Here is a 25,560-nt window from a genome sequence, read left to right on the forward strand (position 1 = left end):
TTTTTTTTAACTTGAAGTATAGTTCATTTACAATGTGCTAGTTTCAGGTGTACAGTACAGTTTTATATACACATATACATATTTTTTTCAGATTCTTTTCCATTATAGGTTATTACAAGATACTGAATATAGTTCCCTGTGCTATACAGCAGGTCCTTGTTGTTTATCTATTTTATATATAGTAGTGTGTATCTCTTATTAACCCATCAACTCTTCTCAGCCTTGAGGTGGTTGATACTTCCATTAAAAAGTATCATTTACCTGTAAAGCTAGAGATTTCTTCTTCTTGCTCCCCTTTATGTTTCAATTCTCAGTTCCTGAGGTACTCACAAAATAGTGTAGTGTTTGCAACAGTTGCACATGGTACCCCAGGAACATTTGCAGTATTACAGAATTCATATTGCTCTTGCATTTGTATATAAATATATAGGCCTACATGTAACATAAGAACTGTGACCTTAATGATTAAATCTTTACATTGGCAAGTAGATGGACCTTGACTACTAGGATTGAGCAGTTTTATTTTTTTACAAAAATATTTGACAAGATTTAATTTCACAAATTAAGTAAAAGTTTTGCCTTTATTGGATATATTTTTGTCCCTCACTTTTTGGGGCAATTGTGAATATTTAAAGAGAAAATTAATTTTTGAAAACATGAGACCATTCTAATGTTTTAAATTTTTTCTTACTCTTAATTTAGACTTTTAGATTAAAATATATTCAAATTTTGAATATTTGAGAACAACTACACATCATTTTAAAATACTTTAGATCATTGAAAATCAGTACAAGTCAAGGTCATACTAAGGACTTCCCTGGTGGTCCAGAGGTTAAGACTCTGAGCTCCCAATGCAGGGGGCCTGGGTTTGATCCCTGGTCAGGGAACTAGATCCCGCATGCCACAACTAAGAGCCCGCATGCCACAACTAAGAGCCCGCATGCCACAATGAATATCCCGCATGCCGCAACTAAGACCTGGAGCAGCCAAATAAATAAATAAATATTTTTTTAAAACGATCATACTAGAAATAGATAATAAAACAAAAGAAAAAAACTGAAAGGGATAAATAGAAAATTTCTAAATGAGAAGGCTGCTTACATTAAAAACAAACTGAAAAACAAACAAACAAAAAAAACAAACTGGCAACAATAAAGATTTGCAGATTTTATTGAGTATAATCCATGTAAAATTTAGAAATAAAGCATTATAAATTATTTATTAATAAAGATTTAATTACTCATGATAATAATGAAAATGAAAAAGATAATTATTCTTATCAAATCTACACCTTGAACTTCAAGTCAGATTAAATCCTTACAACTTCATGTTATTTGCTAAATGATTCTTTGGCTACAAATTAAAACATTTAGATGGAAAAGAGAATTATTCATGTCAAATGCATAATTCAGAAGTAGCAAATGTAACCCTGGGCTGCTCCTTGCAAGATATAGAAAATATCTCCATGAAACAAGCAAATTGATCAAAAAAGGACAAAACATCTGGAATGTTACTATGTTTGTTGGATAATGATGCTGGAAAGTAACTCCAATGCTTTTGAGAGCATAAGATTATTTCTAGCAAAACACAAATGTGCTTCAAATTAATGGTAATGATTTTCCACTGGATAAATATGGTAGAAAATATAGTATTTCATTTAATACCAAGTCTTTGAAACAGAGTGGTATTAAGCATGTCTTTTTATTCTGATGTTTTAACATCTGAGGGCTTACTCACCCTGAAGGGATTGCCCCTTCCAAGGCTAGCCAATTTCTAGAGCTAGTACAGGATTTACATCTGAGCATGTAGGACTCACCAGAGCCCATACAACCCGCAGCTTCCTCTATCAGGCTCTCACACTCAGAGTCACTATTCACCTGCCCTCATTATCCCAGCACACACACACACACACACACACACACACACACACACACACAAAGATCATATTAAAAATCTGTAGTGTGAATTCTCACCATGTGTCACAAGCATGGAAGACTAAGTTTTCCCTGCAACTTCCCCAGCTATCAGTAGGATATTTGCTCCCACTGGCTGAGAACTGAATACAGGTGTCTTTCTAAAAGTTGGAACAAAGGGGCCTTGCTACCCAGCTGAGCCGAGCCCAGAGCTAGGATTCTGGAAAATCCAAACCAAAGGCCTGCCTGTGATGCCAGGTACCAGGCAATGAGGGGCAGCTCCTTTGCCCCAGAACCCACTGAAATTATTCAAACTAGCCACCCCTAAGCCTATTTAACCTGCCTCTCCTGTTCTTTCCGTGGAAACCACAATAATGGCTCTCATCTACATTTTCCTCTCACTCTTTATGCCTCCTGACCCTGGTGCTTCCCTGTGTGGCCCTTACATGGCATGGTATGTTCCCTTTTCTTGCAAACTGTGAGTAACAAACTATCTTTCCAATGGTAGACATCTGATTTTTTGGCCTCACCATATCCTACTGTAGGAATAATAAAGCCTACATTTTTTTTTTTTTTTTTTTTTTTGGCCACACAGCATGTGGGATCTTAGTTCCCTGAACAGGGATCGAACTGCACTCCCTGCAGTGGAAGCACAGAGTCTTAACCACTGGACCTCCAGGGAAGTCCCAAAACCTACATTTTAAAACACAGAAAGAAACTGTGGAAATTGGCTTTTATACAAAGTTCAAGGAAAAGTATTTTATTACTCCTGTTATGTGTTTTACAACCAGTCTGCAGGATTATCTCTGGTCAATGTTGGTATTTATGACTGTAAACTAGATTCTTGATTAAAGGGGTATGAGACATCACTTGTACACAAAAAGAAGCACATATGCGATTACTAGAACTGGGAGGAAAGGTGAGTAAACAATTGATGATGCTGAACAAAGACAATTTCATGCTGACATAGAGTATTGGCTCGAAGTTCTTAAAAAACAAACAAACCAGTGTTAACCAAGAATTTTATGTTCTGTTTAAGAAATCTTTGCTCAACTTACTGCACAATATCTACAGAAAACAATGGAAAGTAGTATGAATGATTTTAAAACTTGGTGCTAGAATGGACAAATAAAAAACAGTAAGATAAATGATTACTAGCCAAGATGGAGAATTCAAAATGGAATTTGTAGATAGGAGAAATGATCATACTTTCAAACAAGAAATTTATATTCAGTTCAATTAGATTATGGCAGGGACAAATGTCATTTCAACTAACAGTTATTAAACGTACTGTTGAACTACTGGAAGAAAACAAGAAAGTTGAGGTGAATATCTCATTCATTTTACACCTATTGTAAAAAGCACAGCTATTGACTTCAGTGATGTGGAGATTGAACATTTTCTGTATGCTTATTGGCCTCTTTTTTGAAGTACCTGTTTAAGTCTTTTGACTATTTCTGTATTGAATCTCTTTTTCTTACTGATTTATAGTTCTTTATATTTTCTAGATATGCACTTACTGACTGACATTTGTATATCCACTCTATGCTTTGCACTTTTACTTTTAACAGTATCTCCAATAAGAAATCAAGAATTTCTAAATTTTCATACAGTCCATTTTATCAATAATATCCTTTATTAACAGTAGTTTTCCTGTCCTGATTAAACAATCTTTGCCTTCCCCAAGTAAATAAATATTATTTTATGATGTCTTCTAGAAAATTGAATTTTTTTTTTTTTTTTTTACAGTTGGACCTACAGTTCTTCTAGAATTGAGTTTTTGGTATAATCTGAGGCAGAGGTCAAGATTAGTTTCTTTCTCATAGGATATCCATTTGACCAGACACTGTTTATTAAAAGGATCATCTCTTCTGCCCCCACTGCTCTGCAGTGCCACCTTTGTCATAAACATCTTAAGCTGTTTTATTTCAAGGGAGTTTTCTGTTTTCATGTGCTTGAAGGTGGCTTGAAATCTCTTTAATTTAGGTCCACCTTCTGCTTGGACCCCTAAGTGAACTCATATAGGAACTTTTGGGGGGGATGTAATTGTTGTCAATAAACAATCACGGGGGGCTTCCCTGGTGGCGCGGTGGTTGAGAATCTGCCTGCCAATGCAGGGGACACGGGTTCGAGCCCTGGTCTGGGAAGATCCCACATGCCGCGGAGCGACTAGGCCCGTGAGCCACAACTGCTGAGCCTGCGCATCTGGGGCCTGTGCTCTGCAGCAAGAGAGCCCGCGATAGTGAGAGGCCCGCGCACCGCGATGAAGAGTGGCCCCCGCTTGCCACGACTAGAGAAAGCCCTCGCACAGAAACGAAGACCCAACACAGCCATAAATAAATAAATAATTAAAAATAAACAGTCACGTGGTGTCTTCAGGTAGTATGTCAATTAGCCTTCAAGCAAAGTACAAATTCCAGTTTCTGGATGGACCAAAACTTTTCTCCAATTTCTTACTCCATGGCTTTTTGCTTCTACAGATGGCAGGTAGGGAGAAGTCAGAGCTATAGATACCTGGTTCTCGTTCATGGTCACAAACTTCCTAAAGGCCCAAAGGATCTACATTTTAAATCAGAGACCATTTCATTGCTACTCTCATTATCCTTTGACCATTCAATGGAATGTCCACTCCCCCAAGAGAGCTGGGCTAAATCTGGGGGCACAGAAGCTAAGTTGAGACTCATAAAAGGCTTACTCCTTCATGATTCATCAGTGAAGAAGTAGGGAGTCTGCCCAGGCCCATCTCCACCCAGAACTTCTGAGGAAAAAGAATAAAGCAGCCCAGGACAAATGGAAAAATAACTTCCCAGGAGGTTGAAGTTTCAGCCAATGTTTAACCTGACTCCAATCCTCAAATGCCCTTGTGTTCTTGGACTCATCCCATCTCCAAATCCACCAAAACACAAAAAGAGCCCATTAGAATATCAAAAAATCAAATTAAATATAAAAAAATCAACAGGAAAATTATGCCAAATTGAGCAACTCTCACCTGGCCTGTTCATGTTGGGTGATTTCTGTAAGCCCAGGGGCTGTTAACAAAACCTCCTGGGATTCAAAAAACAAAACAAAACAAAACAAAAAACAGATGGAGTTGAACTCTTTGGTAAAAACAGAAGCAGAGAATGGTAGGACTTTCAGTGACTTTCCCTGGTGTTTAGAGCACACATCTGGATCTGTGCACAAATTAACATGCTATTCAGACATCCACAGTGTGGGTGAACAACAGAGCAGAGGCCTGCTACTTGGATAACACAGCCTAAACAGAAACTCATAGTTGGGGTAACAAGAAAGGGCAAAATTTACAGGTGGGACAGCTGTGGGTAAAGTCCAGACTGTAAGTCTGTGAAATTAGATTTGCTATTTTTCCCTGAATGTGTAACAGATCAAGAGTCCAGGCAGCAGTGCAGAGGGCCCAGGCCACACCTGTGTTAAGATCGGGCCAAGAGCTCAGGCCTACAGTGGATTCCCTTCTTTCCCTCCCCACCCCGCCCTCACTCCCATAGAAATGCAGCTCTGCAAACAGACCTGCCAGGAGTGTGAACAATAGAAAGTTTCTCCAAAACTAGGTAGCTTGGCAAACAGCCATTTAAATAGTTCCGTCTCATAACTACTGTTGTTTTGAATAGAAAGCAGCACAATCTCTACATAGCATTTTGTTCAAATTCAGCAAAGTTATTAACTGCATACACCTTTTAAAGTAACAATTCTACTTCTAGGTACATGGCCTAGTTATTTTTTGCACACATGTGAAATTGTATGCTTTGTGTGCGTGTGTGTGTGTGTGCGCATATTAGCACAAATATCTGTCAATAGAGGATTGTTTTTTAAAGAAATGTAGTACATTTTATAAAATGGAATGTCAAGCAGCTGAGAACATCCTTTATGTCCTAATACGGAATGAGATCCATGCAATATTGTTAAGTGAAATAAGCAAGATTTTGAGAGAGAGAAGAGAACGTATTTACGTATATTTGCTACCAAAGTCCTAGTCGTGAGAAGTACCAGTTGCCTCTGGGGAGAAGGATGCCTGGAGGATAGGGGTGGGAGGGAAATTTCACTGTGTTTAAAAGTTTTTTGGATATTGCGTTATGCACAGTATTACTTATTAAATAAATAAAATTTAAATGTAAATCTAAAAAAAATAGTTTATTGGTTCTTGGCCTCGGCTGCACCCCAGCAAGTTGTTTTGGTTTTTTTAAAATATTTATTTATTTATTTTTGACTGCATTGGGTCTTTGTTGCTGTGCACAGGCTTTCTCTAGTTGTGGCGAGCGGGGTCTACTCTTCATTGGGGTGTGTGGGCTTCTCAATGCGGTGGCTTCTCTTGTTGTGGAGCACGGGCTCTAGGCACACAGGCTTCAGTAGTTGTGGCACGCAGGCTCAGTAGTTGTGGCTTGCGGGCTCTAGAGCACAGGCTCAGTAGTTGTGGTGCACAGGCTTAGTTGCTCTGCGGCATGTGGGATCTTCCTGGACCAGGGCTCGAACCCACGTCCCCTGCATTGGCAGGCGGATTCTTAACCACTGAGCCACCAGGGAAGCCCTAACCTAGTTATTTTTAAAAGAGACTTTTGCTAAAATCAAATGTTGGAGAACATCTAATCTCATATCTCCATTTAAGTCAGGTTTCAATACCATGGGTATGGGTTATGGAGTAGTGGAATGAACATGAACTTTGATAGCAAGGTGTGAATTCTGTGCTGCTAGTTATTAGCTATGTGACTTTGGGTAAGTAACTCAACTTCTCTGAGCCCCTGGGGGATGATAATACCGGTTTCTCAAGAGGTGGCAAAGATGAAATGGGATGGATATTTAAAGCTTCTTTGGGACTTCCCTAGTGGTCCAGTGGTTAAGACTCCGTGTTCCCAATGCAGCAGGCCCGGGTTCGATCCCTGGTCCGGGAACTAGATCCCGCATGCATGCCGCAACTAAAGATCCCCCGTGCCCCAACTTGGACCTGGTGCAGCCAAATAAATAATTTTTTTTTTTAAGCACCTTTGTTAGGTTCTTTAACACTGGAACTACCTGGGTTAACTCAAGGTTACAGTAAAGATGTTCAGGGAAAACAGGAAAAAGGCAACAGTCACAGCGTCACCTGGACTTGCCTGGGGCTACTGCACTATCCTCGGGATGGGAGGCAGCCCTGGCTGGTCAAGAGCAGGCATTCTTCCCTCTGATACTGTCATCCTCAGGGTTCAAATACTTTCCATCTCTTTTCTTTGACTGCAGATTAATTGGCTCGGTCTTGATCTGCTTTGAGGCTGATTAGTTGGGCCTATCGCCCTCCTATATGGGGAGGCTTATGCAGTAGAGCTTTTACCCCAGGCCACTTCACAGGCCACTGACTAGCTATAGATGGTGCCCAGGGAGGATGGTGAGGTCACATGGCACCAAGCATGCACAAGGAGGCCCTCTGAAGGAAGTTATGGGCATGCGGGGCCCTGTGGCCAGCAAGCGTCTTGCATGGCTTATCGAGCACCGTGCTGGGCATCCCAACCAGCAGGAGCTCATTAAACAGCTGCTTCAGCAAAGTTATTACATGAAACATGAAAAACACTTAACCTGAGATTCTCAGTTGCTTGTGTGGCTATGACTCAAAGTCCCCACTAGAGGGCAGGAAACTTCAATTTAAGATGATGGATTTTTTTAAACAGGTGAATAAACTGGATAAATAATTATCAGAATAATGAATAATCATAGATAACTTTTATTGTATGCATTCTAAGGACCAGAAACTCCCCTAAACACTTTATACACGTTATGTAATTTATTTGTAGTATTCGCTTCACCTAGTTCTTCTCAGAAATTGTAACAACACAATTGTTAGTTAACTTGTTTTTCATTTCTGTCTCTACCACTGGATTGGAAATTCCATGAAGATAAGGTGTCCTTAGTTTACTATTCTATACTGATTAGTGAGTCTGAAACATTGTAGTTGATAAGTGCTTTTTGAAGTAATAAATATTGAATGAATTGAATCTTGCCCTCAAAACCAAAGGTGGGGGCTGTTATTATTATAGTACATGGTGTTTTGTCATTAGTAAAATTTTTTAATTTTATAATATCTCTTTTAAGGTATTTAAAGTTAATTATTAAGTGATTGTCCCATAGTGTTCCTTCAATAGCCTTTGTATGTTATATTTTGGGGGAATAATGTTCTTTTATAGGGAATGATAGGCATTGTCAAAATTAAAATCCATAACATCCTCCTTTAGAAGAACTTGTACTATTAATTTATTATCTTGATTAAAGGTGTTGTAATTATCTGGACCAATTTGTGAATCTGCATTCAACAAGCTTTTATAGCGCAGACTTCATGCCAGGTACTGGTCCAAGGACTACATCTTTACAAAGGTGCTGTTATTAGCCCCATGTACAGATGGGAAAACGGAGCACAGAAAGATTAAGAAATGAGATTTCACAACTATTAAGTGGCAGAGTCAGGATTCAGACCCAGGTACTCTGGATGTAGACTCCAGGCACATAATCACTACACTGCGTCTACAATTCACTTAATGATTTTATACAATCATTACATAAAGTGGTAATTGCATAGGTAATGTTGGGGCCCAGAGTGGACCACCCCAAAATATGCTACAGTGGCATAATGATTATTTTTAATTAAAGTTATTTAAGAAATGGCCAATGCAAGAGGGACACTCTGACCCTTCTCTCAGTCACCCTGAAAGCAGGAAATAAATCTCTCATGTGAAAGGTATACTCCCTGCATCTGGAGGTAGAAAGATACCTTTCTCACCAGAGACAGGAATTCAGGCCAAGAAGCCTGTATAAACAAACCGTGTTACTTCTTTAATTTAGTACCCGAAGCCCAAACTCTGTTTAGTTTATTCACTAATTGAGCAACCAAAACCTAAATTTCTTTGTCCTGTCAATTCCTCACAAATGTATTGTTTCTTTGTCTAAAAAGTATAAAAGGTGCCTGCTTTGCCACTTCTTAGGTCCCATTTCTATGAGACCTCTGTCCACACTAATTTCTTCCTTTTTCTCCTGGTAATCTGTCTTGTGTCAATTTTATTATTAATTCAGACACAAGAGCTCAAGAGGTGTAGAGGGAGAAATGCACCCCCCCACCAACAGTAATAATTCTGATAGGCCACATCAAAACAAATTTAGGAAAACTTTTGTGCATTTTTCACAATGAACTTTTAATCCATTTGAAATAACAGTGTTGGGAAAAGAAGGACAAAGACGTCAGAAAATGTCCTTGCCTCCCAAAATCATTTTCTAGACAGGTAGTTATTTTGTCATTACATGATGAAGAATTATAAACTATAGTCTGCTTTCCAAAAAACCAAACACACAAACCAACTAACATGCAAAGATCAGCCTGCTGTAGGGCGGAGCTCTTGACATATCAACAGAAAAGCCAAATGCAGCACAGGCAGGCGAGGTGCCACCCTTGCCTTGTGAACCCGCATGGCCGGCCTTTCCCGGTGTTCCCCGGACCCCCAGGAACAGAAGGCCCGCCCCAAACGCCAGCACATGCCCACGCCCCCTTCGGCCACGCGCCTGCGGGGCTAGGCAGGGATTCCAGTGCCGGGAGCCCAGTTAGAAGAAGTGACACATTTCCTCACTGCCCTCCTGTTCTCTTTGTGAACAACAAAATGCATTTTCCAAGAAGTTAAAGGATCCAGTTGGTGGCCACTGAACAGAGAGAAGAGGAAACAGCAAGTGCACAGTCTCTAAAGTGGAAAAGAATTAAATGTGGTTGAGGACCTGAAAGATGTCCAGTGTAGCTGAAGTACAGTGAACTGGAGGGACTAAGGGGTCAGCAGAGGCCATGCCGTGTGGCTCACAGGGTCTTGGTGCTCCAGCCTGGTGTCAGGCCTGTGCCTCTGAGGTGGGAGAGCTGAGTTCAGGACGTTGGACCACCAGAGACCTCCCAGCTCCACGTAATATCAATCGGCAAGAGCTCTCCCAGAGAGCTCCATCTCAACACTAAGACCCAGCTCCACCCAACGGCCAGCAAGCTCCAGTGCTGGATGCCCCATGCCAAACAACTAGTAAGACAGGAACACAACCCCACCCATTAGCAGAGGGGCTGCCTAAAATCGTACTAAGTTCACCCCAAACACCCAGACACCCCAAAACACACCACCAGATGTGGCCCTGCCCACCAGAAAGACAAGATCCAGCCCCCCAAACCAGAAGACAGGCACCAGACCCCTCCACCAGGAAGCCTACACAACCCACTGAACCAACCTCACCCACTGAGGGCAGACACAAAAAACAACGGGAACTACGAACCTGCAGCCTGTGAAAAGGAGACCCCGAACACAGTAAGTAAAACAAAATGAGAAGACAGAGAAATATGCAGCAGATAAAGGAACAAAGTAAAAACCCACCAGACCAAACAAATGAAGAGGAAATAGGCAGTCTACCTGAAAAAGAATTCAGAGTAGTGATAGTAAAGATGATCCAAAATCTTGGAAATAGAAAGGAGAAAATACAAGAAACGTTTAACAAGGACCTAGAAGAACTAAAGAGCAAACAATGATGAACAGCACAATAAATGAAATTAAAAATTCTCTAGAAGAAATCAATACCAGAATAACTGAGGCAGAAGAACGGATAAGTGACCTGGAAGATAAAATAGTGGAAATAACTACTGCAGAGCAGAAAAGAAAAAAGAGTGAAAAGAATTGAGGACAGTCTCAGAGACTTCTGGGACAAGATTAAATGCACCAGCATTCGCATTATAGGGGTCCCAGAAGAAGAAGAGAAAAAGAAAGGGTCTGAGAAAATATATGAAGAGATTATAGTTGAAAACTTCCTTAATATGGGAAAGGAAATAGTCAATCAAGTCCAGAAAGTGCAGAGAGTCCCATACAGGATAAATCCAAGGAGAAACACACCAAGACACATATTAATCAAACTATCAAAAATTAAATACAAAGAAAAAATATTAAAGGCAGCAAGGGAAAAGCAACAAATAACATGCAAGGGAATCCCCATAAGGTTAACAGCTGATCTTTCAGCAGAAACTCTGCAAGCCAGAAGGGAGGGGAGTGGCAGGACATATTTAAGGTAATGAAAGGGAAAAACTTACAACCAAGATTACTCTACCCAGCAAGGATCTCATTCAGATTCAATGGAAAAATTAAAACCTTTACAGACAAGCAAAAGTTAAGAGAATTCAGCACCACCAAACCAGCTTTACAACAAATGCTAAAGGAACTTCATTAGGCAGGAAACACAAGAGAAGGAAAAGACCTACAAAAACAACCCAAAACAATGAAGAAAATGGTAATAGGAACATACATATCAATAATTACCTTAAATGTAAATGGATTAAATGCTCCAACCAAGAGACATAGACTGGCTGAATGGATGCAAAAACAAGACCCATATATATGCTGTCTACAAGAGACCCACTTCAGATCTAGGTACATACAGACTGAAAGTGAGGGGATGGAAAAAGATATTCCATGCAAATGGAAATCAAAAGAAAGCTGGAGTAGCAATTCTCATATCAGACAAAACAAACTTTAAAATAAAGACTATTACAGGAGACAAAGAAGGACACTAGATAATGATCAAGGGATCAATCCAAGAAGAAGATATAACAATGGTAAATATTTATGCACTCAACATAAGAGCACCTCAATACGTAAGGCAAATGTTAACAGCCATAAAAGGGGAAATCGACAGTAACGCAATAATAGGAGGGGACTTTAACACCCCACTTTCACCAATGGACAGGCCATAAAAAATGAAAATAAATAAGGAAACACAAGCTTTAAATGACACATTAAATAAGATGGACTTAACTGATTTTTATAGGGCATTCCATCCAAAAACAACAGAATACACTTTCTTCTCAAGTGCTCATGGAACATTTTCCAGGATAGACCATATCTTGGGTCACAAATCAAGCCTTGGTAAATTTAAGAAAATTGAAATCGTATCAAGTATGTTTTCCGACCACAACACTATGAGACTAGATATCAATTACAGGAAAAAAACTGTAAAAAAATAAACACATGGAGGCTAAACAATACGCTACTAAATAACCAAGAGATCACTGAAGAAATCAAAGAGGAAATGAAAAAATACCTAGAAACAAATGACAATGAAAACACGATGATGCAAAACCTATGGGATGCAGCAAAAGCAGTTCTAAGAGGGAAGTTTATAGCAATACACTCTTACCTCAAGAAACAAGAAAAGTCTCAAATAAACAACCTAACCTTACACCTAAAGCAACTAGAGAAAGAAGAACCAAAAAACCCAAAGTTAGCAGAAGGAAAGAAATCATAAAGATCAGATCAGAAATAAATGAAAAAGAAATGACAGAAACAATAGCACAGATCAATAAAACTAAAAGCTGGTTCTTTGAGAAGATAAACAAAATTGATAAACCATTAGCCAGACTCATCAAGAAAAAAAGGGAGAAGACTCAAATCAATAGAATTAGAAATGATAAAGAAGTAACAACTGACACTGCAGAAATACAAAGCATCATGAGTGATTACTAGAAGCAACTACATGCCAATAAAATGGACAACCTGGAAGACATGGACAAATTCTTAGAAAAGCACAACCTTCCGAGACTGAACCAGGAAGAAATAGAAAATATAAACAGACCAATCACAAGCACTGAAATTGAAACTGTGATTAAAAATCTTCCAACAAACAGAAGCCGAGGACCAGATGGCTTCACAGGAGAATTCTATCAAACATTTAGAGAAGATCTAACACCTATCCTCAAACTCTTCCAAAATATAGCAGAGGGAAGAACACTCCCAAACTCATTCTACGAGGTCACCATCACCCTGATACCAAAACCAGACAAAGATGTCACAAAAAAAGAAAACTACAAGCCAGTATCACTGATGAACATAGATGCAAAAATTCTCAACAAAATACTAGCCAACAGAATCCAACAGCACATTAAAAGGATCATACACCATGATCAAGTGGCGTTTATCCCAGGAATGCAAGGATTCTTCAATATACGCAAATCAATTAATGTGATACACCATGTTAACAAACTGAAGGATAAAAACCATATGATAATCTCAATAAATGTAGAAAAAGCTTTCAACAAAATTCAACACCCATTTATGATAAAAATCCTCCAGAAAGTAGGCATAGAGGGAACCTACCTCAACATAATAAAGGCCATATATGACAAACCCACAGCCAACATCGTTCTCAATGGTGAAAAACTGAAACCATTTCCTCTAAGACCAGGAACAAGACAAGGTTGCCCACTCTCACTACTATTATTCAACATAGTTTTGGAAGTTTTAGCCACAGCAATCAGAGGAGAAAAAGAAATAAAAGGAATCCAAATCGGAAAAGAAGAAGTAAAACTGTCACTGTTTGCAGATGACATGATACTATATGTAGAGAATCCTAAAGATGCTACCAGATAACTACTAGAGCTAATCAATGAATTTGGTAGAGTAGCAGGATACAAAATTAATGCACAGAAATCTCTTGCATTCCTATACACTAACAACGAAAAATCTGAAAGAGAAATTAAGGAAACACTCCCATTTACCATTGCAACAAAAAGAATAAAATACCTAGGAATAAACCTACCTAAGGAGACAAAAGACCTGTATGCAGAAAACTATAAGACACTGATGAAAGAAATTAAAGACGATACAAACAGTTGGAGAGATATACCATGTTCTTGGATTGGAACAATCAACATTGTGAAAATGACTATACTACCCAAAGCAATCTACAGATTCAATGCAATCCCTATCAAACCACCAATGGCATTTTTCACAGAACTAGAACAAAAAATTTCACAATTTGTATGGAAACACAAAAGACCCCGAATAGCCAAAGCAATCTTGAGAAAGAAAAATGGAGCTGGAGGAATCAGGCTCCTGACTTCAGACTATACTACAAAGCTACAGTAATCAAGACAGTATGGTACTGGCACAAAAACAGAAATAGATATCAATGGAACAGGATAGAAAGCCCAGAGATAAACCCACACACATATTGTCACCTTTTCTTTGATAAAGGAGGCAAGAGTATACAATGGAGAAAAGACAGCCTCTTCAATAAGTGGCACTGGGAAAACTGGACAGCTACATGTAAAAGAATGAAATTAGAGCACTCCCTAACACCATACACAAAAATAAACTGAAAATGGATTAAAGATCTAAGTGTAAGGGCAGACACTATAAAACTCTTAGAGGAAAACATGGGCAGAACAGCCAGCCCAGGCATAGCTTGCGTTGTTTTTAAAGCTCACCTTAAAATGCTTCCTTCAGAGCCTGTACTTCTAGAAGAAATGACAAAGTTGTCATCATAGCTGGAAGAAAACTGGATCCATTTACAGTCACTCTTCAATCAAAGCATGTGTGTTTTAAATTACATTAAAAGTGCTTTGTTGTAAAAATAAACTTAGGTGACTAAATAAAGACTTTTATAATAAAGAGGTTGAGTTTAACTTATAACCTTGTTTTCCAAGTTTCAATGTGAAAAGAAAATAAATGCCAGCACTACCAATTAGTTAGTCATTCTCCACTTTAAATGCTAAATACTTTCTTGAAATAAAATTATACCTATTTTTTGTTTTAAAGGCATAAAGAATATTCTCAAATGATTTATTTTCTGAGTCTCTTCACATCAGTTACTTGGATATGACTTCTTTTGAATCGTCATCACCAAGCTCGTGTTTTTTGAATATTTGTAACATATGAGGTGCACTGGGTGTTTCACGTAGAATACTGCTGAACTAAACTGAAGAAAAACCAATACATAAAATAGTTATAAAAATGCCTTCATGTTATGAGGTAAAAAGGCATGTTTCCTCCCTTGGTGGCCTTTGATGAAAACATAGTTAGAGCCGGAAGTTGTGTCAGACAGTGCAGCCCTCTTGCAATGCAGAAGAGGAAGCTGCTGAGGTCTGCTCAGGATCTCGAGGACAGATGTAGATTTTCTAACACTGGCCTAGTTAGTCCTCTCTCCATTGTAGCCTTTCTAAAGGAACTTATTCTTTTATTCTTTTATATGAGAGGCGCTTTCACAAGGCAACTTGCTATAGGAGGCAGTTGCTAAGATAGGTGAGGGAAGTTCCAAATTCCGCTGAAGATACCCTTCAAACGTTTTTCTTCCCCACTGATGACTTTTTCATTTGGGAAGAAACTGCTGACTATACTTTTCTGCCATAACCATTGTGAAGCCAGATAGCTCTGGAATTTTTTTTTTCCTCATCATCATTGTTTTTGTGGTTCAAGATTTCAATATGTGAATTAAAAATAAGCAATCCTCAAAAGCACACTGTTCTAAACACTTGTTAGTACACTCAAAAGTAGTGTCGGGGGACTTCCCTGGTGGCGCAGTGGTTAAGAATCCGCCTGCCAATGCAGGAGACACGGGTTCGAGCCCTGGTCCGGGAAGATCTCACATGCGCGGAGCAACTAAGCCCGTGAGCCACAACTGCTGAGCCTTCGCTCTTGAACCCATGAGCCACAATTACTGAAGCCTGCACGCCTAGAGCCCGTGCTCTGCAACAAGAGAAGCCACTGCAATGAGAAGCCCACGCACTGCAACGAGGAGTAGCCCCCACTTGCTGCAATTAGAGAAAGCCCGCACGCAGCAACGAAGACCCAATGCAAAGTAGGGCTTCCCTGGTGGTGCAGTGGTTGGGAGTCCACCTGCTAATGCAGGGGACGCAGGTTCGAGCCCTGGTCTGGGAGGATCCCACATGCCGCAGAGCACTGGGCACGTGCACCACGGCTGCCGAGCCTGCGTGTCACAACTACTGAAGCCCGCACACCCGGAGCCCATGCTCTGCAACAAGAGAAGCCCGCACACAGCAGCGAAGACCCAACGCAGCCAAAAATAAATAAATTTATTTTAAAAAAGAGGTGCTCAATAAATATTTTTTTTAAAAAGTAGTGTCATTCATAAAATTCAGTTGGTTGCGTTTGAATGCCAATACCATTCTAATTAGGATGTAGCTTTACAGAATAATCTTAAGAAGGAATAGTCCTCACAAGCAGTTGATCAACGAGAACTTTAACTATCAAAGTGTTTTTGTTTAATGGTGAAAGGTGGAATTAGTAAACTGCTGAAGAAATAAGCCAATCTGGTTTTGTACTTTGTTCTTTTAGAAATGTATATAAACTTAATAAAGCCATTGACTTAAATGTTAACAATGACTTAGGTTCTAACTTTAAAAACTGTATTCCCCCTTGCCCCAAATACTATATTCTAAAGATATGGCAAAATTTCAGTATACAATTATGTACTTTGTGAAGATTGTAAATATCTAAAACAATAAGAGTTCTAAACTGAAAGTGTATTGTTGTGACAAATCTTGAACTGAGCTTTCTCTTTCAGGAGAGAATACAGGAGTTGAGTGTATTGTTTTTATTGGAGATAGTTTTAGACAGTATTAAAGCATCATTTCAACAGGTTAAAAAAAAAATGCAACACAGTTTCAGCCAAGGAAGTTTTGCAATGAAAACAACATGCTACAACCATATGACTCAGCGATTCTACTCCTAGGTAGAGTACCCAAAGGGACTGAAAAGAGCTATTCAAAGAAAAACCTGTACACTGATATTCATAGCAATACTATTCAAAATAGTGCTATTCACAATAGCCAAAATGTCCATCAACAGATGAATGGATAAACAAAAGTGATGTATTCATACAATGGAATATTGTTCAACCATAAAAGGAATGAAGTGCTGATACAGGCTACAACATAGATGAACTTTGAAAACATTATGCTGAATGAAAGAAGCCAGGCACCATACGTATTGTATGGTTCCATTTTCATGAAATATCCAGAAGAGGAGAATCCTTAGAGACAGAAAGCAGTTTAGTGATTGGGAGGAAATAGGGATATAGGGGAAGGGAGAGTAACTCAGTGGGTATGGGGTTTCTGTTTGGGGTGATGAAATGTTTTGTAACTAGATAGAGGTAATGGTTGTACAACACTGTGAATGTACTAAATGCCACTGAATTGTTCATTTTTAAAAAGTTTAAAATATGAGTTTTATGTTATGTGAGTTTTACCTCAATAAAAAATACAAATTAAAAAATAAATTTTACCAGTACTTGAAGACTGTAAAATATTCCAGTGAATATTTTGGTGAACCCTATCAAGACGTCTACATTCTTTTGGTTAAAATATAACCTAGCATCAAAGCACTATCATTTGTTTCAACTGCTCTTTGTATTTACTAAAAAGACAGCAAAGATTAAAAAAAAAACTCCCAGAGGGATATAAATACTCAGCTACTGATAAGATTTCTTTGAACACTGTAATAATCTAGTGTGATGAACTGTGCCCCAGTGGTCTATGGAATAATGAATGCAAAAGATATCTTGGGTGAAAAGAGAGTCTGAATTATGCAACATACATTTAAAAAGCATTCTTTGTATTTTCTTGAGTCTTGAAATTGCTTAGTCATTTAGGAATAACGATGGGTGGCTCATACTGTGGATTGCTTTTCTCAACATCCATTTCAGTCCTCTTATCTTACAAAGCCTGGGAAGCTTTGAAACAACTACATTTCCAAGATTTCCTTGCAGCTAGGATTCTCTTCACCTAGTATAGGTGCTTTGGGTTCCACCAATCAGATGCATTTTCAAGAATTTTTATTGGCAGAGAGGCAGAACGCATGCATCCATTTCGTAAGTGTGGTTCATGGAAGAGATGGTGTGACTTGAAGTCTAGAAGTTGTCCTGGCAGCTTCCTAATTTAGCAGGTGTTTTCCCAATTCAGTAGTTTGAGCAACAGTGATAACATATTCAGAGTCAGGATTGTTCTGGTTATCTATTGCTGTGTAATGAACCATCCCCAAACTTAGTGAATTAAAAAAACTACTTAATATTATTACTCATGCATTTACTGGGCTCAGGTAAGCAATTCTCCATTGGGGTCTCTCATGAAATTACATTTAGATGTTGGCTGGGCTGCAGTTATCTGAAGGCTCGACCCGGCTGGATGTCCAGGGGGCTCACTCACATGGCTGGCAGTTGATACTGGCTATTGGCTGGGAGTTCACCTGACAATGTTGACTGAAGCACCTACATGCAGCTTATGCAGCTTCTCCATGTTGCTCGGGATGCCCACAGCATGGCCTTTGGGCTTAGAGAAGGAGCACACAAGGGCAAGCATTCCAAAAAGCAGGAAGCCAAAGTCACCAGAAGCTAAGGGTTATGACAAGAACAGGCATAGCATCACTTCTACCACACTCTGTTGGTCAAATGATGTCACACAACCAATGCAGGTTCGTGAGGGTGAGAATACAGACTCCATCTCTTGATGAGGGAGTGGCAAACTCAATTGCAAAAGAGCATGTAGGATGGAAGATATTGTTTATGCCGTCCTTGGAAAACATAATTTGTTACAAGGGTAGAGTGGTTTGGAGGGCTAAAATTACTCTTTCTGCTTTTCTAGCCATCTTATAAGCACCCAATTCCTCGTGTGAAATCTCCTTCTGCTTGACTTAGCCAGAGTGGGATCTGTTGACTACAACTGGATCCTGACAATACTGGAGGGCAGGACTTCACGGTTCCCAGGCAAATGACATTCCAATGTATTACTCTGTATACAACTGAAATAGAGCAATGATGGTCTGAGGTTTGAGTGTGTGGAATTGGAAAGTCTTGATCTTGGCTCAGCCACTTACCAGTAAGTCATTTACCCTCACCAAGCCTCAAGTTCCCCATCTGGAAAATGGAAATGATGACGATAATAACATGGCACCTAACCACATATAATTACTGTGCAGATTAAATGAATCCAGGTGCAATACTGCCACAAAGCCTAGTCTGTGGAAAGGATGCTAGGCGAAGTTTGTTTTGGTTGTTTACTCAGCTCATACTGCCTCCCTGTCTTTGGGAATTGGTTTACCTGCAAACACAGTGAAGTTAAGTAGCTGGCCCAAAGGCACACTGCCAAGAGTAGGGAAGATAGGATACAAACCCACATAGTCTGGTTCCATAGTCTATGCTCCTAACTCTTAAGCCTTCTCTTAAACTGAAAATTGAAGTTGATTTCAAGTTAGCTAGGAAAGAAGCAGGTGCTGCAAATGGTGAGCATGCCATGAAAATGGGGACGGAGATGAGGGTAAGCAAAGGAGTATTTTAGAAGATGGAGAGAGCAAAGCTCTCAGCACATAGCAAAGCTCCAAAGAGGAACAGACGTCGGGGGCATTCAAGAAAATGAGAGAAGGCTAACATGGCAAGAGAACTTTCTCCCCTTGTTCACACTGTGGCCCACCTAGAAGATGATACTCTTTGTATGGGCCATTGGAGTAAGTGGATGAGCTCTTTGTGGCTGGAGGCACCGGCCCTGGGGTCTGTGGGTCTCAATCTTGGGCACACCTGTAATGTATTTGTAGGAAATCTGGTCCAGAATGTAGGGAGCAAGAGGAAAGTCAACCAGGAGACTGGTGTGGTGAGACAGACCCAGGACATGCACAACCTCATAGGCCATGAGAAAGACTTGAATGCTAGTTTGAGGGCGTTGGGAAGCCACTGAAGGATTTTAACTAGGGGGAAGGTGTAAGTCAATTTGCCTTGGGCCTTCAGGAGAACACTGATCACTGAGAAGAGAACAGATGGGAGAGCACGGTATAGAAGCAGGGAGCCAGTTAGGAGGCTGTTACAGTGGTCTTGGAGAAAGAAACGAGGACAACTGAGACCAAGATTGTGCCGGGGGAGGTGCAGACAAGCGTACGGGTTTGGGATATATTTCAGAGCTGGAACTACCTGGGCTAGAGATGAATTCAATATAAAAGGTGAAGGAGAAAGGATAATAATGTTGCCTCTCTCACATTGTTCTCAAGGGGGATTAAATTTGATTACATACAAGTTCTTCAAAAAGTTAAATATAGATTTACCATATGATCTAGCAATTCCTCTCCTAGATATATATCCAAAAGAATTGAAAGCAAGGATTCACACAAATACTTCTGTACCCATTTTCATAGCAGTGTTATTCACAATAGCCAAAATATGGAAACAAGCCAAATGTCTATCAATGGACAAATGGATAAACAAAATGTGTTATATTCATACCATAGAATATTATTCATCCATAAAAAGGAATGACGTACTGATACATGCTCCAACATGGATGAACCTTGAAAACATCATGCTAAGAGAAGTAATCCAGACACAAAGGGAAAAATATTGTATAATTCCACTTACATGAAGTACCAAAAGTAGGCAAATTCATAGAGACAAAGTAGAATAGAGGTTACCAGGAACTGGGGGTTGGGGGTGGAAAGGAATGAAGGGTTATTGTTTAACGGGTACGGAGTTTCTGTTTGGGACAATGAAGGGTTCTGAAAATAGATAGTGGTGATGGTTGTACAACATTGTGAATCTCCTCAATGCCACTGAATTGTACTCTTAAAATGGTTCAAATGGTGAATTTCATGTTATGTATATTTTACCACAAAAAAAAATTGATTATGTACATGGAGTGATTAGCACATACCTAGCCCACAGTTGTCTGGGCTCAATGAATGAAACTATTGTTTTCACAGGTCTGGCACATACTTGCCTTTTTCAGAGAGGAATCTCTCTCATTCCATAAGGCCGAGAACCTTGAACTTAGGAGTCTGTCTGCCCTGGAGCACTCTTCGACATCCTGAGTCCTTTCCCATCACACCTGGGTCTCCTGTGGACACTGTCCACATGGAACCCCAAGTCACAGTCTACTTAACAGGATGAGGTCCCTCCTCACTGGAACCAGCAAGAAGACATCCCAGGAAGGCCTCCCATCCCTCACCATCTTGCCCTTTTGGTCTTTCTAAGGCTACATCAATAAGCTGTAGAGGTGGGATAATTTCAGAGTGAAATTATTACAGAGAAGAGGAAAAGCTAAAGATCAGGGTATCTTAAGCTTTCCCTGGAGTCTCCAGTGGAAAGAACTCAAAACTTAAGTCCTTCACCAGGACAGGATCCACTCCTGTTGATCACCCACCCCCACATATACCTGGCTCTCCTGGCCTTTGGCTCACAAACCATCTCCCATACTGGCTTCTTCAAGTCTCTGAATCTCCGCCCACCAATGATTGGCCTTTATAGTGCCTCCGGTCTGAGTGATTCTCTCTGGAATAGTGCCCTAGTGATTAAGTGACACTTTTGTCATCCAAGTCTTATAGAAGAGCTGGGTCCCTTGAACAAGAGTGGACTTGGATCCTCTAGGTCTAATTTCCTTTACTATAAGCTCCCATGAGAGCTGCAGGGAAAGTGGTTCCTTTCTTTACTGACCCTGTTAGATTAAACACATGCTTACCTCTCAACACAGACTTTCATTTTCAGGTTCAGTACAGTTTAAACCATATGGAAAAAAGAAAATATTTCTTCAAATAATAGGGCATCTCATCCCTTTCTGGTGTCTTGAACCCTGAGCAAACTTATTTCTTACAGTATTATTACTGTTATTGCAACATAGGGAAAGGGAAGTTTATTCAGTAAGTGGTATTGTGCAACTGGACAATTCTTTGGAAGAAAAATAACTAGATTCATGCTTTATCTGAAACTCTCACACTAAAATCAATTCCAAATAGATTTAAGATTTGGGTATTAAAAGAGAGAGAGGAACTAAAGAAGGAATTTAAGCTTCCAAAAGGCAGGCAACCAGCAGTTGGTAGCCTCTCCTAATTCTCATCGGAACACCTACAAAGATACAACCATAGAGAGGGATAACTATCAATATTAAAAGATGAAGATTGATAAATAAATGTCAAATATAGTAGAAATTGAGTCCAATTTGATGGCAGGTGCAACTGGACTAGAATGGAGGGGTCCCTATTGTCTTCAGCTCATGCTAGAGACGCTCCCTGATAAAAAAAGGATGAAGAAGCTTGGGCTATTTCCCGCCATTTGTCTCTCACCCAGAGACCCAGGGACTCAGAAATCTGGGCAGCTGGCTTTCTAGAGCAGTGGAGAACGTTAGACACATACCAATCTCCAGATACCACCCCAGACTACATGAATCAGAATATTTAGGGGAGGCACTCAAGCATGGGTGTTTCTTTTAAAACTCCCAAGGTGGGACTTCCCTGTGGTGCAGTGGTTAAGAATCCGCCTGCTAACGCAGGGGACATGGGTTCGAGCTCTGGTCCGGGAAGATCCCACAGGTCGCAGAACAGCTAAGCCTGTGCGCCACAACTACAGAGCCTGCACTCTTGAGCCCATGAGCCACAACTACTGAGCCTGCGTGCCACAAATACTGAAGCCCACGCGCCTAGAGCCCATGCTCTACAACAAGAGAAGCCACCGCAATGAGAAGCCCATGCACCGCAACGAAGAGTAGCCCCCACTTGCCGCAAGTAGAGAAAGCCCACGCCGAGCAACGAAAACCCAACACAGCCCAAAAATAAATTAATTAATTTAAAAATAATAAATAAATAAATAAATACAACTCCCAAGGTGGTCTTAATGTGTAGCCAGATTGAGAAGCAGTCTTTTGCATATATTGCTCAGATACTATTCTATAGGGCAGGAAGGTAATCAAGAGATTCTGTCTCCCCCTTTTTGGCCAGTCTGGCTCTTTTGCGACATTTCTTTCCTTCCTTACAGTCTGGGATGCCCCTCTTCACTGTTTCTCCTCCTATCATTTTGATTTCACTTCTTTTGTTCTCAACATTACCTTCTTACTTCTGCCTGCCCCTTAAATATTGGTCTTCCTAGAGCTTGGTATCTTGAAATATCCTCCTAAACTGGAAATTTCATTCAATTCTGAGACTTCAGCTGCCACATATGGACTGAAGACTTCAATTTTTATACAGTAGGGTGAACACTTTCACCTTCATAACCCTCTTCCTGGAGTATATACCCTCCCACTGATGGAGCCCTACCCAACCCAAGCCAGGATAACTGCAGAGGTCTTGAGGAGGTGGGGGAAAGACAGTGAGACTTTTTTTTTTAAATAGTGGCACAGAAGTTATGTTAAAAAGTAGTCTTGTAGAAGCCCCACTAGCCTAGACCATTCATCCCCTCTCTCAGTAGTAAGAACATAATGATGGACCAGATGCCAAGAGAAAGAAGTTAGATGCTGGGACAAGTCAGGAGAAAGAAGAAAATTAGAAGTGCATGGAGGAGACCTCTCTTCTGCCCATTAAACATGAACTTGAACAAGCTAATGGTGGCTGAAAAGGGAAAAGAAAGCAATTTTGGACCATCTCTCAATTCTCTATATGTGTGACTGTCTAATGATAAAATTTTTCCAATAATGAACTGTATCATTTTCACAAGCAATAACATCTGCCTCTCTGTACCAAGCTTCTAACTCCCTCCTGATGACCCAACGGTCATAGGTACCTCAAACATAATATCTAAAATTAATCCCTCCTCCTCTCCTTTGCCCCAATCTGCTCCTCTCCTGTGCCATCTCTGTGAATGGAGCTACCATTTCTCTACCTGATATGGGTTAAATTGTGTCCCCCTCCCCCCAAATCCATATGTTGAAGTCCTAACCCTAGTACCTCATATGTGACCTTGTTTGGAAATAGGATCATTGCAGATATAAATAGTTGACTTAAGATGAGGTCATTAGAGTGGATCCGAATCCAATATGACCAGTGTCCTTATAAAAAGGGGAAATTTGGGCACAGAGACATGCACACGGGGAGAACACCATGTGAATATAAAGGCAAAGATCAGGTGATGCTTTTACAAGCCAGGGAAAGCCAAAGGTTGCTAGCAAACCACCAGAAACAAAGTGAGAGGCATGGAACACATTCCCTCTGCAATGCCCAGAAGGAACGAACCTTGCTGACACCTTGATCTTGGACTTGCAGCCTTCAGAACTCTAAGACAATGAATTTCTGTTGTTTAAGCCAACCAATTTGTGGTACCTTATTACAGCAGCACATGCCACCCAACAAAGTATATAGCATATATGTATACGGCGTATGCCACCCAACAGACTTTCACCCTCCATCTCTCATCCAATGTCCTATGGCTAAATACCATCCAGTTATTCTCCAAAATGTCTCCTAAATTCAGCTACTACTGTTTCCATTGCCTCTGTAGATATTTTGGGTAATTGGGTAATTATGTTAGAAGAAGATAGAAAACTAAATCCGCCAAATGGAGCCAGGACAGGCCGAAGCTGGTGTAAGAGAGAGGGTTTAGGATTCAAAGCGGTTGTAGACATGGTGGGGCTAGCAAGCAGAGGGGGAGAGCGCACGTAGCTGTGGGTAAGATAAACACCAACTTAACTGGTTGGAAAATGCTGAGACCACAGAGCCTACGTCAAATGTCAAAGAGGTGGGGCTGGCTAGAGGCCAGGGCTCCCCTGGCTCTGTCCCCTCAGTGACTTTGGGGCTGGGCTTTCTCCTGAGTTGCACACTGGGTGGTGAGTGGAGGTCTCAGGGGTACCTTTGCTACTGGGTCTCCCTCTGCCCGGATGCTGGTGCATATTCCTGAGGCTCCAGCTCCTTTTCCAACTGCCAACCAAACAGGCAGCTTTGCTGACAAGCACCCAGGTTCCAGTCCAAGGGGTGTGAACCAAGGCGGGCACTTGGCATCCCCCAGCACTAGCTCCAGCTCTGCCAGGAAACAGGAGGCTTCACTGTAGCTCCTGGAGTCGTATTCTACACTTTAGGATCAAGCAGTGAAGGACCTGGAATACGACACTCCTTGGACCCCGAAAGGACTCTGAGAAGCCGTGCTTGTCCTTCTCTCTGTCCCCTGCTCCGCCCCTCACTCCCTGCCCATCAATTTCTCACTTTCATTCGCTCCCTGCCCCCTTCCTCCTCCTGCTGCCCCCCCACCCCGTGCTCACTCTTCTCTCACCCCATTCATCCCCCGCGGCTATCACCTCCTTCCTCCATTCTTCATCCCCTCTTTGCATCCCTTCCTTTCCTCCTCCCCCTCCAACTTTTCCTTCTCCTTACCGCCCGCTCCCACCCTTCTCCTTCCCCCAATTTCTCGCTCTCCCTCCCTTGCTCTTCTCCTGATCGTTCCACCTTCCTCCTCACTTCTCTCTCCCCCCTCCTCTCCCTGAGCCCTACCACCTCCCCCCCAGCCCCGCCCATCAGTGTTTGCTTTGCTCCCGGATCCGGATCCAGATGAAGGGGTTGCCCTGCCCGTGCCCTGCCCTGCCCCACTTCTGGCAGCTGGGGTCTCCCTTCATGGCCAACGGCTCTGGGACTCAGGCCCCAGGGAAAGGGGCCTTGCTCAGCATCCAGCTCCTGCGAGCCCGGTATGAAGGCCTGAGACGGCGACAGAAGGCCCAGGCCCACGTGGTGGTGTTCCCGAAAGGTAGGGCTGGGCAGGTGCTGGGGGCAGAAGGCAAGGGCACGAGGGCCTGGCTGCGGGCAGAATGGGCGGCTGAGATGTGGGCAGCGCACGGCCAGGGCTCTGCTGGCCTCCTGGTGGGGAAGAGCAGGGAGGCGGGCTGGCCAGAGGCAGAGTCAGAACAGGGAGGCCAGTGCAGGGCCGTTCCGCTGGGGCCTCAAGCAGGCAGCTGGCAGGGAGCGCGCTGTTCCTGGCCTCTGCTCTTAGGTTCTGATCTTGCTCAACTGGTCTGCCTGGTGAGCCGGGCTTGGCCCCTCTGCCAGGCCAGGTGGGGAGATGGGAGCTGTGCTTCCTGGTTGGGTCTCACCCAGGCACCTCTTGTGAACCAGAGAAACTGGTTCCAGGGAGAGAGGACACGTGATGTTCCCGACAG

General features: G+C 41.3%; 1 protein-coding gene across 1 annotated transcript in view; it reads left to right on the forward strand.

The window, feature by feature from the left end:
• Positions 1-1,134: 1,134 nt before the first annotated feature.
• LOC309664176 (uncharacterized protein C9orf152) overlaps positions 1,135-25,560 on the forward strand; it is a 29,425-nt gene continuing 4,999 nt past the window's right edge. The window contains exon 1 of the mRNA XM_082469244.1: positions 1,135-25,151. Coding sequence (XP_082325370.1) covers positions 24,959-25,151 — 193 coding nt within the window. The 5' untranslated portion in view covers positions 1,135-24,958. The remainder of the gene's footprint in view (positions 25,152-25,560) is intronic.

This window comes from Balaenoptera physalus (assembly GCF_965194825.1).
Source record: "Balaenoptera physalus genome assembly, chromosome: 7".
In the NCBI taxonomy this organism is placed as follows: Eukaryota; Metazoa; Chordata; class Mammalia; order Artiodactyla; family Balaenopteridae; genus Balaenoptera; species Balaenoptera physalus.